Raw genomic sequence first — 16696 nt, 5'->3', positions numbered from 1 at the left:
GTGTTCTCTGGCTAGTCTATTGTGGAGCTATCGCCCTGCTGGCCCTGCTGGGCTGCTTTCTCAATGCAAGGGGAAGGGAGAAAGTATTACTACAACATCATAGTAGAGACTGTCCGTGTCAAAGAATTTGTAGCAAGATGCCTGCTGAAGCTCCAGCTTCACACTCCTGGAATTCCAGTTTCATAAGCAATGTTCGGGCTGGAGAGATGGCTCAGCCGTTAAAGGCTAGGCTCACAACCAAAAATATAAGCCATGTTCTAGGAACAGATGATCCACATTTCTAGAAATCTGTCCTGAAGAGAAGCAAACATTAATATTTAAGGCTGTTAATGCTGAAATGCATAATAAAGAAATGAAAAAAAAGTCTTAAAAGTAGCGGACAGGAGAATGGCTAACTTTTGGCAAAGAGCTACTTTGCATCTCCTTAAGATAGTATTTGAAAAAGGATCTCACTCTTTGAAGTGAGCCAGCAGGGTGCAAGGCTTGGCACAAGGACAATTGTACCAATTTAGTGGGTATCACACTTAAGTGATGCATTCACAAAGTTAACTCAGCACACACATGAAGTGACAGCTGCTTCTGGGTGATGGGCTGATTCTGAATACATACAAAATCATTTATTTTCCTGAACTAAAAGGTAACAGTCATTATGGAATGGCAGCTTTTAAATGGGCTGATTTTATTCCTGAAGTCTTCATAAAATGCTTGAAGAGGCTGTCATTTCTACTCATCCGTTCCAATCCTGCCTACTGACTGATGCTCTGAGCAGAAGCAAACTGGCCATCGCCAGGAACGACCACCTGAACGATCCCAGAAGGGCGGTGTCTTGCATCCCTGGTCCACCCTCCCAGACAGCTCGGCATCCCGTGAAGGTACAAACGCCAAAGGGCTAAAGAAGTGGAGGGCAGATGGGATTCCACCTCCCACCGTAGTCTGTTTTCTCCAGCTTTATCAAAGATGCTTGACCAGTAAGCATCCTCCGCCTGGAACACTCGTTTCCCAGGCGTTCATGTGTCCGTCGTCTCAACCACTGGATTTCATTCAAACGGCAGCTCGCCTTCTCAAAACTCCAGGTCTCTTCTTCCCTCATAGACAGGTGTCACTTTCCAAATCAAAATCTGTCTCCTTAAGTCACATGGCTTTATACACTATTTTATACTTAAGTGATTTGTCATCCCCACCATCATGTCAGCCTCAAGAAAGCAGAGAATTTTGTCAATCTGTGCACTGTATGTAAGCAATACACACACACACACACACACACACACACACACCAACTTGAATGAGTCAGACACATGTTTAAAAAAAAAACAGGTAAAATAAAAATTAAGGGAATGGCCATCACGTGCTAGTTAGTTTCGATCTGGAATAGTTGCATACACTCAATAATATGAACGCTATTTGTGGATTCATCTAAAAACTGCATTGTAAGGAAGGGTAACACGATGCAGTCCTCCAACAGCGTCACAGTGTCAACAGGCACAACACAGCACTTTGAAAATTCAGGAGACTGCTGAGAACAGCTCCAGGGGCTGTCTGTCACAGGAGCAGAGTGCACGGGATGGACGAACACTACTATACATGCTAGCTTTCTGCTCTTTTAAATTGTGTGACTGTACACACATTTACACACGTGCACACACACATACACACAGAGACAATTTGACAAAGATGTTTACCACACTGAGTGCAAGGCCAACGCCTTTCTAAAGCCCTAAGCAATCATGATTCTTTGTAATCCATACCACGCTGGCTGGCATTTAATCCTATAAATACCCGCTGAACAGATGGATTTTTAACAATATAAACAGAAAATACCTTTAGATTTCATATTCAAGTGTGAGTGTATGACAACAGTGAGGAAAAATGCTTCCTAAGTGATATATATGTTGTGGAATGTCATTTTAACTAAGTAAGGGTGTGTTACATTTGTTTATGATATGTAAAGATGTATTACTGTTAGCCGGGCGGTGGTGGCGCACGCCTTTAATCCCAGCACTTGGGAGGCAGAGGCAGGCGGATCTCTGTGAGTTCGAGGCCAGCCTGGGCTACCAAGTGAGTTCCAGGAAAGGCGCAAAGCTACATAGAGAAACCCTGTCTCGAAAAATCAAAAAAAAAAAAAAAAGATGTATTACTGTTTCACCTTGCTTGCCTAAGGTACCTGATTGGTCTAATAAAAAGCTGAACCGCCAATAGCTAGGCAGGAGAGGGATAGGTGGGGCTGGTGGGCAGAGAGAATAAGTAGGAGGAAAAAATCTAGGCTTAAAAAATGAGAGAGAGAATGAGAGAGAGATGCTTGGGGCCAGCCAGCCAGCCATGGAACAAACAGGAAAAGTAGAACATACAGAAGGAAAGAAAGGTAAAAAGCCCCAAGGGAAAACATAGATGAAGAGAAACAGGTTAAATTCAGTTATAAGAGCCAGTGGGACAGGCATAAGATAAGGCCGAGCATTCATAATTTATAGTCTCCGCATTATGATTTGGGGGCTGGCAGCCCAAGAAAACCTGCTACAGATATATGACCTCGACAAGGATTTTCAAATTATGGCTAGGAAAAGTATTCATCAATTAAAAATGTATAAGGGGGAAATTTTCATGGAAAAGATATATATATATATGTGTGTGTGTGTGTGTGTGTGTGTGTGTGTATACAACACGTATCTATATATACATGTATGTGTCTATATAATATAATATAATTATAATAGATGTGTTTTTACAACTGGGCATGTTTGTAGGCAACTATGATCCCAGCAATAAGGAAGCTGGGAAAGGAGGACTTAAGAATATGCAGAGGCTCTTTAAAAAAAATGTACTAGCCATATTCTGCCACCAAGTGGCTACCACATACGTAAGGATGGCCTGGCCTGGCTTTGTCAACCGGAAAGAGACTTCACCTCAGTATCGAATCCTCTATTTCAATTTACCAGGTGAATCACGAACAGTAACATAAATGCAGAAGAAAACCAGGCAGTAAAGCTAAAGTATTTTATTAATAATTTATTGTCAGTAAGAAAGGCTGGCTAATGATAGTTTTCAGTAAAAACCTTTACAAGACCATTGCATCACAAATATACAGACACTATAAAAACTGTGTCGTGGTGGTTTTGGTTCTAAACAGGTATGCAGACGGTCCCCTTTACACTTTCCAATAATGAAAAATGTTTACAATCCTCATACAGCAACCCATTTAAGACATGTCCCCTAACAGGTCTTCCTCACCTTGTATGTACAGCTAGGAACAAATGACTAGTCTGAAATGTGTTAATGAAATGTCATAACTTCAGGGGGAGAGAACAGAGCGAGACCCTGGTTACATGAGAGAATCAGGGTGCCAGGCGACGGACGACACTAACACCACCCAGATCCGGAGGAAAAACAAAAGGCCCAACGCGTTCTGAAAACGTAGTTAAAACTATGGGGGGGGGGGGGTTTAAAAAAAATCAAATCTGTACATAAAATTTACACACACACAAAAAAGCAAAATTATAAAATAATCGGATCTATATAAATACATGACTCACGCTAACAGGGTGACAGGACCGACTTCTGTTTCGTTATTTTAACAGAGACACATCTAAGTTACGCGAAGACGCTCAGAAATGGCACAGGCGATTGAAAAACCCCGTCGTCGTTGATGACGACCGTCGGTGGGGACACTGGAAATGGCTAACATGTCAAGAGGCGTGGGGTTCCGTGCGGCCCCGCCCACGGCAGTGGGGTTCCGTGCGGCCCCGCCCACGGCAGTGGGGTTCCGTGCGGCCCCGCCCACGGCGGCTCACTGGGAAGCATGGAAGGCGGCTGCAGAGAACAAACGTGGAGATCACGGATACCACCTCTAGGTTTCGCTAAAGTCCAGGCACTTTGGGGAGGAGTTTGAGGGTCACACTTCTGTATGCTGTTGGGCATCGAGCGGAGGGATTGTCACCTCTTCAAAGTGGCTGTCATCTCCACTCTCATAGTCACTCACCATGACCTCAGACTCCACTTCACAGCACGCTGACACGTCGGAGCAGGAAGCTGTGGAGGCGTACACAGACATGGGCATGTTTTCTATCGTGGGAGCTTCGAAGGTTCTTGGATACCCTGGAGGGTAGGGGGCATAGGGTTCTCTACACGTACTGTTCTCGCCAGTGCCTTGCTTTTGAGGTTCAGACATATCGACGGGGTAGAAATTGGGCAGGTACTGATTCAGGTTGAACCTCTGTCGACTTCTGGAGGAAGATCCCAAGCTACCCGCCGCGGGCATGTCTCTGGGTGGGTGTATGGACTCGAACTGGTCGCTGAATTCTGGAGGCAATGGTGGCAGTTCATCGGGCGCAGGGAAGTCCTCTGGTGGGGGTGGGAAGTCACTTTCAATGTCATAACCCCCAGGGTAATAGTCAGTGTCAATAGCGTTTGGATCTGCCGAGTAGAGGGGTGTGTGCTCGTCAATAACCTCGTAATTGGGGAACTCTTGTATGTCTGGCAGGGGAACACTCGGCATCCAGTCTGATGTATCCCAGTGGTACCCTTGGTAGAAAAGAAAACAAGATTTCAGTTGGTTTCTTTAAGCTTCTGTGCCTTGGGGAAAGAGCTCAGTGTATCAGAGGCAAGACACAGGACGTATATGTGCATTCATTCCAAGCGCATCTCTCTGCACAGCCCCACCCCAACACAGTGACTCTATTTCCAGAAATGTGGACCTGTGGTTTTAGTACACATCAGACATTCAAGGCAACAGAGTTCCAACAGAAAGAAGCACCTATACCATTTAAAACACATGCAGTTTTCTACAACCAACCCTAACCACGCTTCGACCTCCCTTCTGTAACTGCTGGCCCTGCTCGACATGAAGGCAGTATAGGAAGTTAGTAAGAAGCTTTCAAAGCCAAGGTTTCTAGTGGGGGAAATTCCAAACATTACTGGGCTCTGTGCTCTCTGTCATCCAAAAAAAACAAACAAACAAAAAAAAACAAAAAAAAAAACAAAAAAAAACTAATTAAGGCAAATCTAAAAATAATAAAAATAGCCTTTAGCATTCTAAGTTCAGTAGTAAAAGTAACAGTAATAGTCATATTTTTATTAGCCATGATGAATTATTTTAATACAGGCTATGTATCAAACCATGTCCCTAAATCAAACAAAATATAACCAAGTAAGTGTTAACAATAACAGTCTGTAACAGGCTATACCAATCAATCTTTGTTACATTTAAAGGGACTAAGGATCATTCTGGAGATTATGAAAATATCTTTTTCTTTTCATTTTGTTTTTTTAAAAGAAAAGCAAGCCCTAACTTAGGAGTAGGTGTTTTTCTTTTTCTCCTCTTAGGATTTAAAAAAAAATTCCTTTGACAGCTAAGAGAAGGTTAGGAGACCCATCTTACAAGGCAGTGCGCAACCACAGTCTGAGATACAGCACCAAGCACCCCAGTGAAGCAAGTCGGCCTTGGGTCTATCTTTACCAAAGATTTTTAGTGATTATTAATGCACAGCTGGCATGCATAAGTCACCTCTTGGTTTGCTGAGGTCAGGAGCAGCCAAAGATTCTTTTGGTGGCAGAGTAGAAAGAAAAGAAAACATTGATAATTAAAATAGATAGACGTCGGAAATGGCAACACAGATGAGCGCATGGTACAATACAATGTGTTTGTAAAGACCCAGCCAGCCAGACAGACACGCTGTCTTTACCTCATTCTCTCTAACGAGTGCAAATGAGAAATTCATGTTGTACAAACTGAATGGGATGGGGAAACGGAAAAAGGAGATGATTGATGATAAGCTAGAGACTTTGCTACGAATCCTGGAAACAGAATTTTCTTAGGAAAAGTATAAACTACAGACACTAATGCAAAATGTACAAAATGTACTGATCGGTTACTTAAGTGATAATTTAAAAACACATGGAGCCACACAGTGCACACACTTTAAAGCACATCACAACCTTCCAGAGTACAGTGTCGAAGAAACCGATGTTCCATGCTCACAACCAGGAGTTGACCACCTCCCAAGACCTTAGTCCCTTTCACTTCCAATTTCATACTTATACTGTTAGCCTTTCCCTAGGGAACTCCTTAATTAGCTACATGTATTGTCTGGCCCCTTCCCACCCAATCTATAGTTATACTCTCTCTCCCGTGACTGCACTACACACAGAACTCTAGCCCCATGTCCAAGGTAGTGGGTAGAAAAATCTCAGGACCGTGGAACGATTAGCCTAGGTAAACCTCAGATTGGTTGTCTATCTGAAATGAGGTGAAAACCCCACGGATTATGGTAGAATTAAACAAGACATCGTGGCTCAAATATGACCCTTTAGATCAGTCAGCATCACTATAAGACAGAAGGACGAACACTCTTCTGAACAGGGGTCATGCTTTCTGGGTACTCCATCATGTCCTTGAAAACCAAGACAATGGACTAATTTTGACAAATTAATACTTGATTGACATCTGTGGCAGAGTTTAAATAAAAGTAGAAACGACAGATGTTTCCATAGTATGAATAAAGTGAGTAATTTTAGGAAAAGTATCTATGGAGTTGTTTGCTCGTTTACTACAATGTAGTAAATTTCTTTATAAATGAGGATTGGCAACCTTTGTTATTGACTGTGCATTTGAAAACCCTTTAAACTTATGTGAGTTTTCCACTTTAAACTCACTTCAGATAAAAAAAAAAAAAAATCAGTAGAAATTACATGGAAGAGACTTTAAAAACTGTTTAAATTTCTGCTTCTTTAAACTCTCAATATTTAACGTATTGGAATGTCATCAGGTTTCAACTAAAATTGGGCAGACAAAACACAGATAACACTCTGACTTACAAAGTGAAAACATGGTACTTTGAAGGAAAATGAAGTTCCCGTAGTAACTGAAACTGTTGACGTGAGACACTTGCCCTGCTCCTCTCCCTCCAAATCTACCAGGAAACCTCGCCTCTCCCACCTAAAAGGTGTTTGTTGACATGTCCTTGGCGGAAGAATCCGCGTGTTTACTGCTGGAGATGCTTGAGTGCTGTTTGTCTTTTTCTGGTTTTTTTTTTTTTTGTTTGTGTGTGTGTGTGTGTGTGTGTGTGTGTGTGTGTGTGTGTGTACATGTGTGTACATGTGTGTGCATGTGAAAGGCCAGTGTTGATGTTGGGACATATCTTCGGTTTCTCGTCACCTTCAGCAGAGTCTCTCAATCAAACCTAGAGCTCGCGGATAGTCCCAGAGCCAACTTGCTCTGAGGATTCCCTGCCTCCGCCTTCCAAGGCAGGAATTACCAGCAGGCTATCAAGCCCACCCTCCTTTACATGGGTCCTGGGGAATATGAACTGGTCCTCACACTTGCCACTTGTATGGCAAGCACTTTATCCACTGTGCCACCCCACCCCCAGCCCTGTGTGTGTGTGTGTGTGTGTGTGTGTGTGTGTGTGTGTGTGTGTGTATACTGTGTGTGTAGTCAAGTGTATACACGTGCTTTTGATCGTCTATGCAAGTAATCCCCGAGTGATGGCTTTTACATCAGGAAATTTCTAGCTCCAAATCAACTGGAAACTTATTAAAAATGAAAGTTCTCAGGCCCAACACAGACCTACTCAGTCAAAAATTGGTGCTGGGAACCAGCAGCCCCCATAATACCTAAAACAAGTAACAAAAAGACATAGAAATATTTTCATATGCACTTACACTGTGAACATATACTTCCCCAAATGAAAGCCACTAAACATGAACTATTCTAATAACAGGACAATAAGGAGAAACACATCACACCGCTGACAGTCACTTCAAGTCACAAACACAAAACACAAGCACTTATACCTTCTTTATTCACCGTGTCAACGACAGCGTTGACAAGGTGTATTACAGTCACTATGGAAGCTTGTAAAAAGGCAGAAAAGGAGTCAATTAGGAAAATCCTCATTTACTAGAAGACAGTGCATCAAATAAAATTCCTAATCTAAAGCAATTTATCCCCTAATTAAAAAGCTCACAATGAATGCTTTGATACCATTAGATAATTATATGCGACCCCTGCACTCTCCCTACTAGTTATGGGTCTCAGGACATTTCTAATCAAGCTATAGGCTTGTTACTATTAGTCAAGTGAATGAAGCGGCCATGTTTTAGTGGATGTTAGGGGAAAAGCTTTGGCTAACTATTTTCTACAATTATAATTATGGATTATATCAGGGGAAAAACAATTCAGATTTACATCTCCTGGACAAAAGATTACACATTCACGGAACTAGTATATTGCCCGAGAATAAGGAAATCTAGGGAGATACATGTGCAACATGTATACAACATAAATTGGTCATGTTCCTTTTGCTTAGCATGTATTTCTCGTCTCACAGATACTGTTTAGACTCCTTTTTCATTTGTTTTAAAGTACCAATGTCAACATAAATGTGCATCATGTAAACAGTTGGTACATTCTAATCCTGGGATCTAATGACTATAATGCCTAATACATGGAAAAACAAACAAACAAACAAAACCTTCCTGCTGTCTTTAAGGCTCATATGAGGGGAGATGGAGAGATTTTCCTGAATTTGGTGGGTGGGCTGAGTGAACTGGACCAGCCTGTAAAAGGGAGCCATCCAGCTGTGGCTGGAGCTTGGCATTTTTACTACAGGTACTGAATGGGGAGCAAAATGAACTGTGAAAGCTAAAAGCCTTAATTAGCAAGAAAGTAAATGACTTCTAGGCACTGGAGAAACGAGAAAAGTAAGAGAGCTTGAGGAGATGTGGCCCTCTCAGTCCTGGGACACAGTGGACCCCTAAACTCCAGAACCACAAAGAACTGCCGGTGAGCTCTTGAATGGCTAAGCGTTAACTCCTAGAGTGGCTCAGAAAATGACAGATGGAATGTGAAATGTGGACTCGGCACTTGAACTTTATGACCGAAAATGACAGATGTAATGATAAAACACCTGCAGTCCTGAGCAGACCTTCCCTCACACCGAGTCACCTAAAAATTAACTTCCGTAACTAACCTGGCAATGACTTTTCAAAAGCGTCTGAATATTGTTGAGACTGAGGTTTAAAAGAAAAAAAAAACAAAAAACAAAAAAGACTAGAAAAAGAAAGAAAATACTGACAGAATTCTCAACGTATTTTTGAATAGCATGTAAGGGGCTAACGTATAAATCACATAAGCTGACAATATAAACTTTTGAAAACTGAAACTAATGAAGGAAATGATCCTGGTTTGTTCTTGTTGGTTTGGTAAGCAACAATAGATCTATGTTCTCCACCCGTAGTAAGCAAGGGTGTGCTTTACATAATGTTAAAACATGATTGAAATCTCCAAGAAATGGAATATACGGTCGCCTCTAACGAGGAAAGGGCTCTGCAAGGTTTTATACACAGGCAGACCCAGGGACCCATAGATGTGATTCATTAATATGCTCTGGTCATGGACTATGTGATTTTGAAACTGACAGCTATTAGCAAATTTCTTCTTTACAATGCTAAAATAGTCTTCATATGTAAAACCCATTGCATTTTTACACATGGAGAAAAATTAAAATGGAGCCTACAGATATTCTGAGATTCAACCAGTTCCAGGAGACAACCACTATCACAGTACTGATAACGCTCCATACATGCACTAACACAGCAAAGCTGCTATCAGTGCACTCCATCCTGGGAAAACCAGATTAACCGCAGCTGGTGTCCTCGATCCCCCTGCCAAACCTTCTTCATTAGGAATATAATCCGACTTACTAGCCGTCTCTTAAACTCTGCTCTCAGTCAGTGTGCTCTGATCCAAATGGGAGCTGGGGCAGCAGTGCGGGGCGGGGAGGAAACAAATAAAACCTTGTAATACCAAAGGTGTGACGGAAAGCGAACATCTCAGACTTCTACACATCTTTTCTCAGAAGGGGCACAGACGCGCGCGTGTGCCGTGCACGGTCAGAAGTTAAAAAAAAACAAAACAAAAAAAAAAAAACCAAAGTTTCCATAACAGTTACTGTTATGCAAAAAAAAAAAAAAAAAAAAAAAAAAAAGTACAAATACAAGGGTAGCCAAACAGGTGAAACGAGCTATTTTTTCTTTCCTATTGATATAGTTAAAACAGCACTTCAGTAAGAACGTTTTGTTTCGTAAACTAGGGACTGAGTCCAGGCCCCTTGTCTATACTAGGCAGGCGCCCTATGACTGAACTAACTTTAAATACTGCAACAATTCATGCAACAAGTACTTATACTGTAGTATACATTTGCGCCAAGGGAAGCACGGGGCATTTTCACACCTAATGAGGGGACCCAGTCCATCTACATCACTATGCAACCCAATGGACATCAGCAGCATTTCAACATGGCCACAGCACATACCATTGTCATCACACGACTCTGACTGGAAGGAGCTGAGGGACTGCACCTCGGACAGGCTCTCCCGGGCGCTGTAGGGCTGGGAGGGCTTTTCCTCCAGGGGCTTCTTGGAAAGACAAGGATCAAGATCCACCACTTTGGCTGAAAAGGAAGACATGGGAGGCAAGCAAGTGAGTTCTGAGTTCCCTCCGGTTCACAGTTTAGGAATAAGCACCTGAGCTGAGCTAGGATCGGAAATACGGAATGGAGGAGAGAGTGAGCTGGAGAAGCATCCTAGAAACAAAACACTAAAAAGGCCTACAGTATTCTCAAGGGACTCAACAAATTAGATTTCTCCATAAATTAGCGTATATAGAGTAACTGATAATGAATTTAAATTCGTCCTAAAATGCTGCACGCGCGCGGGCACACACAGACGTGTGTGTGTGTGTGTGTGTGTGTGTGTGTGTGTGTGTGTGTGTGTGTATCTTTTTCTAAAGCTTCAGGTATATGCTAAACCACTAATATAAATACTGCTCATATGCTCATGAACTCAACTACCGTGTCTGGATATATTAAAAAATTAATTAGCATAGAAATGACCCGCTATTATATAATGATCATAAATATAATAATAAATATATAAATAATTATAAATAAATTATAAAATACTAATAAAAATTAGCATAGACTACGCATTATTTCTTATTATAATAAAACACCCCAAATCATAGTTGAGAAGGTGTGTTGGTTACAAAAGTGAAACAATCTTTCCAGAATATTACTTAGAGCACGATTAGATCTAATTTATTAAAATAACGCCAAGCTCCCAATCCCAGCCAGGAACTGGAGTATCCGAATGACTTTTCTCGACCATTTCAGATTGGAAAGCATTATCCTCATCTCCACAAATACAGCAGAGCCAGCAACCTCAATTGCCATCTCAGTGGCCATTTGGAGAGCTGGAAAACGTGTTCTTACCATCATAGTCAAAGTCCCAGCTGGGCTTCTGTATGGAGTCACTGTCGGAAGGAGAATTGGAAGGTGGTGGCGGAGGCAAGTTTGGAGCCACGCTGCACACGGCCACAGCTTTGCGGTGTCCATGCATGGACTCGGGGTTGAAAGTACTGAATTCGGGGTGCTCGGGGATGGCCGAGCCTTCAAAGGAATTTCGGTCAAGATTGTTTCGGGAGTCACTGGGAATGCTTGGAGTGTAGGAAATAGGGCGGACAGGCACCTGGGGTGGTATGTCAGAGTAGATGTTCTTGTTCAGCTTTGAATCGAAGTAAGGTCTCTGTAAGAAAGCCGTGGTTGGCCCCAAGCGCTTGTCTTCCGGCTCGGCCTGGGGTTTCTTCTTCCGGCTGATCATCTTCCGGCAGAGGACAAACACCACCACCAGCAAGAATATCCCGGCTATAAACACAATAATTCCTATTCCTTCGGCCAGGCCGATGTTCCACGGGGTGGACACGTACAGGTTGGGAGTGGCGTCTTCACAGTGTCTGCCTTTGTACTCGTGGCTGCAGTTGCAGTGATAGGAACCGTGGGTGTTCTCACAAAGGGCCCCGTTCCGACAGGGGTTCCCAGCACACTCATCAATGTCGCTCTGACATCTGCCAAGGAGAAGGAGGAGAGATCTCTGAAGGTGACATACATCAGAGCACACCAGTCCTGCAATCCTTCAGGATAAACACTCAACACCACCACTCCTTCACAAGAGGGGCCAAAACAAAGCTAAATGCGAAGCTGATCAGAAAGCAACAGAAACAGGAACTAGAACAGAAGGCCTCTGGTAGACGACTTAAGTCGTTTGGCCATACACTGAATGTGTATTTGAGAGGGAACCGTATCAAGCCAGTATCTAGCTGCACTGTTCCAGAATTAGCAGATTAGTAAATCAATTCAATAGGCTCCAGCATCAGTCTGTTTCAAGGTCTGACAGTTCAGCCTATCACCTAGAAACCGGGAAGATGAGGTGCATTTTAATAAGTAGTGTGTGCTGCAAACCGTTCTCATGGGCCCGATTAAACTTCAGTGAAAATGGTCCTGTTTGGGATTATGGCAGTCCTGTAAGACCTGTGAGGGGACAGAAAACACACTTTCCCACTTTGAAACGTTAGGCCTTCTCGGATCTTCCTCCTGAGCACGTCACCCTCACAGCACAGATCACACAGCGCGTCCCTGCTGCTTTTCTAAACGGGGACACGTGGGGCTGTTGTGTACATCTCCTCCTCACTACTGAAGCTCTTTCTCATTTGAAAAAAAAAATATCATCTATTAGCAAATCATGAGCAACTAGAATAAAATCTCTGAATCCTGGTAAATTTTTGTCAAATGTATAGGAACATTTATTGATCAGGATCAGAAAAAAATCAACTAATGAACCGGGGCCACATAACTAATGGCGAGATTCAGGTTTATAATGACTGCAAAAGGAATATGACATAGAATATCTAGAGGCAGGCCACGCTAGCTGCCTAACGAGACTGAGCGAGGCTTATCTACATGTTCTGTGCGAGGCACTTGAAAATTACATGGACCCAGCAGCTTTTTGTTGTTGTTGAGATATGGTCTTACTACACAACCCTGGCTAACCAGGAATTCACTAGGTAGACCACAGAGGTCCACCTGCTTCCGCCTACTGAGTACCAGGATTAAAGGAGTACACCACCACACCTGACTCCAAATGATTTGTCAAATATAAAACTGCATCTGAAAGCAGAGTCTCTTGTGCACTTTTTCCTAAGATATATAGATGCATATTTTTCGAGAACTCTCATTGTCTAAATATCCAAATCATAAGCCAACTCTTGTGCTTAGACTGGGGGTTACAAAAGAGAAAACCAGCAACATTTAGATGCTGGATCAGTGCTGGTACAAAACGCTATGAGAAACCATCATCAGAACCTTCTCAAGGATACATGACACTGTGTCACAGGCCATCACATAATGAACGCAACCAGTTTACAAGCATTTGCCAAAGACCCACGTACTCTTTATCTATAAATAATAGCTCTACAGTATAGATGCATGGTTTCCCAACTTTATATTAATCTTTTGGATACATTCTTTTGTCTTAAAGACTTTTTGTCTGTAGGTCATGAGGCCACTGAGAATCGCCACATTCTGAAGTGATGCGTGTAGGTGGATGAAGTTGTGTTAATGGTCAGGACACCGTGGAGAGGTGCAGCGGATAGGAAGCGCGAAAGAAGCCATTTACCTTTCTCCCCTAAAGCCTGAGTCACACTGACAGACAGCACCGTCCAAACTGTCAAAACACGTTCCACCATTTTTACAGGGTTCATCTTTGCAGTACGGACTAAGCTGACATCTGAAGAAGGGAAAGAAAGAAAAAAAAAACATGCAAAAAAAAAAACCCCTCATGAGTTCACTGCGAATAAAGACACCGAATAAAAAGCATTAACAAGCGAAGAACACAGTGATCTCTCCCATGCAGAACCCCATGCTTTAAATAGTTAACCTCACAATTCATTAAGAAAAAAACCAAACATACCTCTGGCCAGTGTACAAGCCCCTACACTGGCAAACAAAGCCTCCGTTGTCCACCACGCACGTTCCACCGTAGAGGCAGGGGTTGGAGGAACACGGGTTGATGCTCGCCTCACAGTATATCCCTATGTATAAGGCACTGCATTTGCAATAATAACCTACACGGCGAAAAAGAACAACAACAACAAAAAATATCTAGGCACTCGATGACCAGAAAATGTTTCACTGGCTTTTACCTTTATGCTTAAGTGAAGATACAATTCTCCAACATCTAAGAAAGGCAGTAAAATTCCCATTCTCTATGAGTAAAGAGCTATCCATATGGGTGAGCCTTTTTTCTACTCCCCATGGGTGGAATAGCTTTTATCCAAAATTCTAGAACCGGAAATGATCTAGACTTTAGAGTTTTTTAGATTTAGGAATTTTTTTTATATATAGATTTTACTGGTGGAACACTTCTAAACTGGAAATCTGACACCCCCCCCCCCCCAATGCCCCAAACCCTGGAAATTTGAATAGTACATTGGCAGTCAGAAAGTACTGGATTTTGTAGCATTTTAGATTTTGGATTTTAAAATTTAGCATGTTCATCCTGTATTAGAAGCTAAAAAGAGAAGTCAGAAAATATCTGTGACCAAATTTAGTTAATAATAATTATATAAGTCTAGTGGGTCAAATGTACAGAGCACCAGTGAACATACACACAAGCAATACCAATTCAACGTGCTTACATCCATAAGGATTATTTCCAACGGTATAATTCTTTAGGGAACATGGTAAGACAGTTTGTCTCTGCTCCCTTAAAGGCTGGACATGGCCCTAGTTTATCTTTGGCCATAGTCACTGCAGCAGGAGGAAAAAGAACATGGGAAACAAACACTGGTCCCAAGTCACAACACATGCTGCTTAACTCTGACTACACTATCTGTGACGAACACAGGAAGTGACGGCATCATCGAGCAAAAGGAGGCACACCAATGCTACCTGGGAAAATTGCTTTTAAATGGACACGTGGGCAACATCTGAGCAACGGTAGCTTTAGGAAGCCTACCTCCAGTCGGAGAGGGATTGCAGACACCTCCATTCTGACAAGGGTTACTAGAGCAGTCCTCTGTGGCTGTTAATAAGCATCCGTGAGATAAGTCCACCCATTCCTCGATGTGTGCGTAGGCTCTTGGCTTGCTAGTGAAAGGCAGCTCCTGCCCATTCAAATAAATAGAGTCCATGCAGCCCCTGAAACCATTGGCAATTTGGGCGTTTCTTCCGTGCTTTGTTCCTTGCTGGCGGAGGTGGCCACCAAAAAACACATAGTTATCCAGGTTCAGGGTCTTCAGGGCCCCCGGGGCTGTGCCTGACGCAGTGTGGACCTCATCCAGAACCAACTTGGCATAATTGCCCTCCACTTCAAGGGACACCGCGTGCCACTGCCCATCGTTGACTTGAATGCTCTGAACGGAGACGATCCCAGGGCCACTTCCACAGTCAAATTTGTACTGCAGCCTTCCAGCATGAATCTGCAACAGAAGAGATACCATCCAAACTAATCGCATACAATCTTCAGCGTTGGTCTATGCAAAAGCTATAGGAAGGGTGCGTTGAGTGAATGAGGGCAGGAAGAACATTAACTTGTGTCTAGGTGCTGAAGAGCACAAACTCTTTTATCGATTTATATAGATGACAAAGATGGACGGTCCGGGGGCTCCTGAATACCAATCGCACATCCAAAAATAACATGGAAGTGACTAGTAATTAACTGTTAATTGAACACATGCAGCATATACATTCACACAAAATATGTAAGATATACATAATCCTCACTCTTTTTAAAGACTGGGCAGGGATTTAGTTACCACTCTGTATGTATAGAGACTGTAATGCGCCCCTCCTGCTAAAAATCCTTTTAAGTTCAAATTTCCATGCTGGTGCCCCCCCCCCCCCAGTTCCATGATCTTCTGAAACTAGAATCAGCTATCAAAAATTAAATACATTTAAAAAAAAACTTAGATAATACTGTTATTAGTGTCCAAAATTAGTCCCAAGTCACAACACATGCTGCTTAACTCTGACTACACTGTCTGTGACAAACACAAGAAGTGTATAAACTATGGTAATATTAGCAAGATATAATGGACAAACTTGAATGTTAGCTGTCATATGTCTAGTAAGATGTCTGTTAAAGAACATCAGAATTAAATTTCTATGCTACTGGGTAGAAGAACTTCTGATCCCACCCATGCGTCAAAAGTTATCAGGCCAGGAATCCTTGAGACGTGGAATAAACCCATCTTTCTTCCTTTGTTTTTAAATGGAACCATCAGAACACAAAATAGAATCTACATTTATAAAGTCTCCCACAGTCTGAGGTGAAAGGATAGACGAACACATACCTCCAAGATACTATAGTCAGTTCCTCGCGCATACATCACAACCGCATGGGACGAATAGGTTCTCAGCCGCATGGTCAATTTCATCTCTAATTTGTTTTCATTTTCCATCAGACGATATTTCACAAAGCTGTTTCCGGTAAAAGTTATGGATGAACTCCCTACGGATTACAGAGGAAAAATTCTATCAGCACCAAGCCTTAGCATATTATTAAAAGTATGATTCCCCCCCCCCTCCTTCCCTAGAGGCTGATTTTTGTTTTCTAAATATAAGATGACAGCACTGAGGAAAATGTCTATCGGCTTTAACAGACAGCACAGCACAACTGACGTTTCCACATGGTAGAGAAGGAGAGCACCGTATCACGAAGAAGTAAGTTTTAAAATAATAACAGAACTAAACATAAAGCCGTTCTGTGCAAGTCATTATGAGGCAATTTCAGAAAACAGTGATGTAGCCTCAAGGTGATTTGGCAAAACCTGCCAAGCAAAACACAAAACAATCCCCCATCCTTCAAAGAA

At 42.4% G+C, this 16696-nt stretch overlaps 1 protein-coding gene across 8 annotated transcripts in view; it reads right to left on the bottom strand.

Annotated features, from left to right (window-relative positions):
• Window positions 1–2974: 2974 nt before the first annotated feature.
• Fat1 (FAT atypical cadherin 1) overlaps window positions 2975–16696 on the bottom strand; it is a 123541-nt gene continuing 109819 nt past the window's right edge. For 4 of the 8 annotated variants that reach the window (XM_028881124.2, XM_028881129.2, XM_028881125.2 and 1 more), the window contains 9 exons: window positions 16178–16335; window positions 14842–15304; window positions 13795–13948; window positions 13501–13611; window positions 11262–11893; window positions 10305–10442; window positions 7783–7842; window positions 5495–5530; window positions 2975–4512 (listed from right to left, as the gene is read on the bottom strand). In XM_028881124.2, coding sequence (XP_028736957.1) covers window positions 3884–4512; window positions 5495–5530; window positions 7783–7842; window positions 10305–10442; window positions 11262–11893; window positions 13501–13611; window positions 13795–13948; window positions 14842–15304; window positions 16178–16335 — 2381 coding nt within the window. In that variant the 3' untranslated portion in view covers window positions 2975–3883. Of the gene's footprint in view, window positions 4513–5494; window positions 5531–7782; window positions 7843–9693; window positions 9747–10304; window positions 10443–11261; window positions 11894–13500; window positions 13612–13794; window positions 13949–14841; window positions 15305–16177; window positions 16336–16696 lie in introns of those variants that run through there. The other 4 variants (XM_028881130.2, XM_028881131.2, XM_028881128.2 and 1 more) reach the window with 3 other exon arrangements.

This window comes from Peromyscus leucopus, chromosome 17 (genome assembly GCF_004664715.2).
Source record: "Peromyscus leucopus breed LL Stock chromosome 17, UCI_PerLeu_2.1, whole genome shotgun sequence".
Taxonomy (NCBI): domain Eukaryota; kingdom Metazoa; phylum Chordata; class Mammalia; order Rodentia; family Cricetidae; genus Peromyscus; species Peromyscus leucopus.
This window is presented reverse-complemented; position numbering and strand designations above follow the sequence as displayed.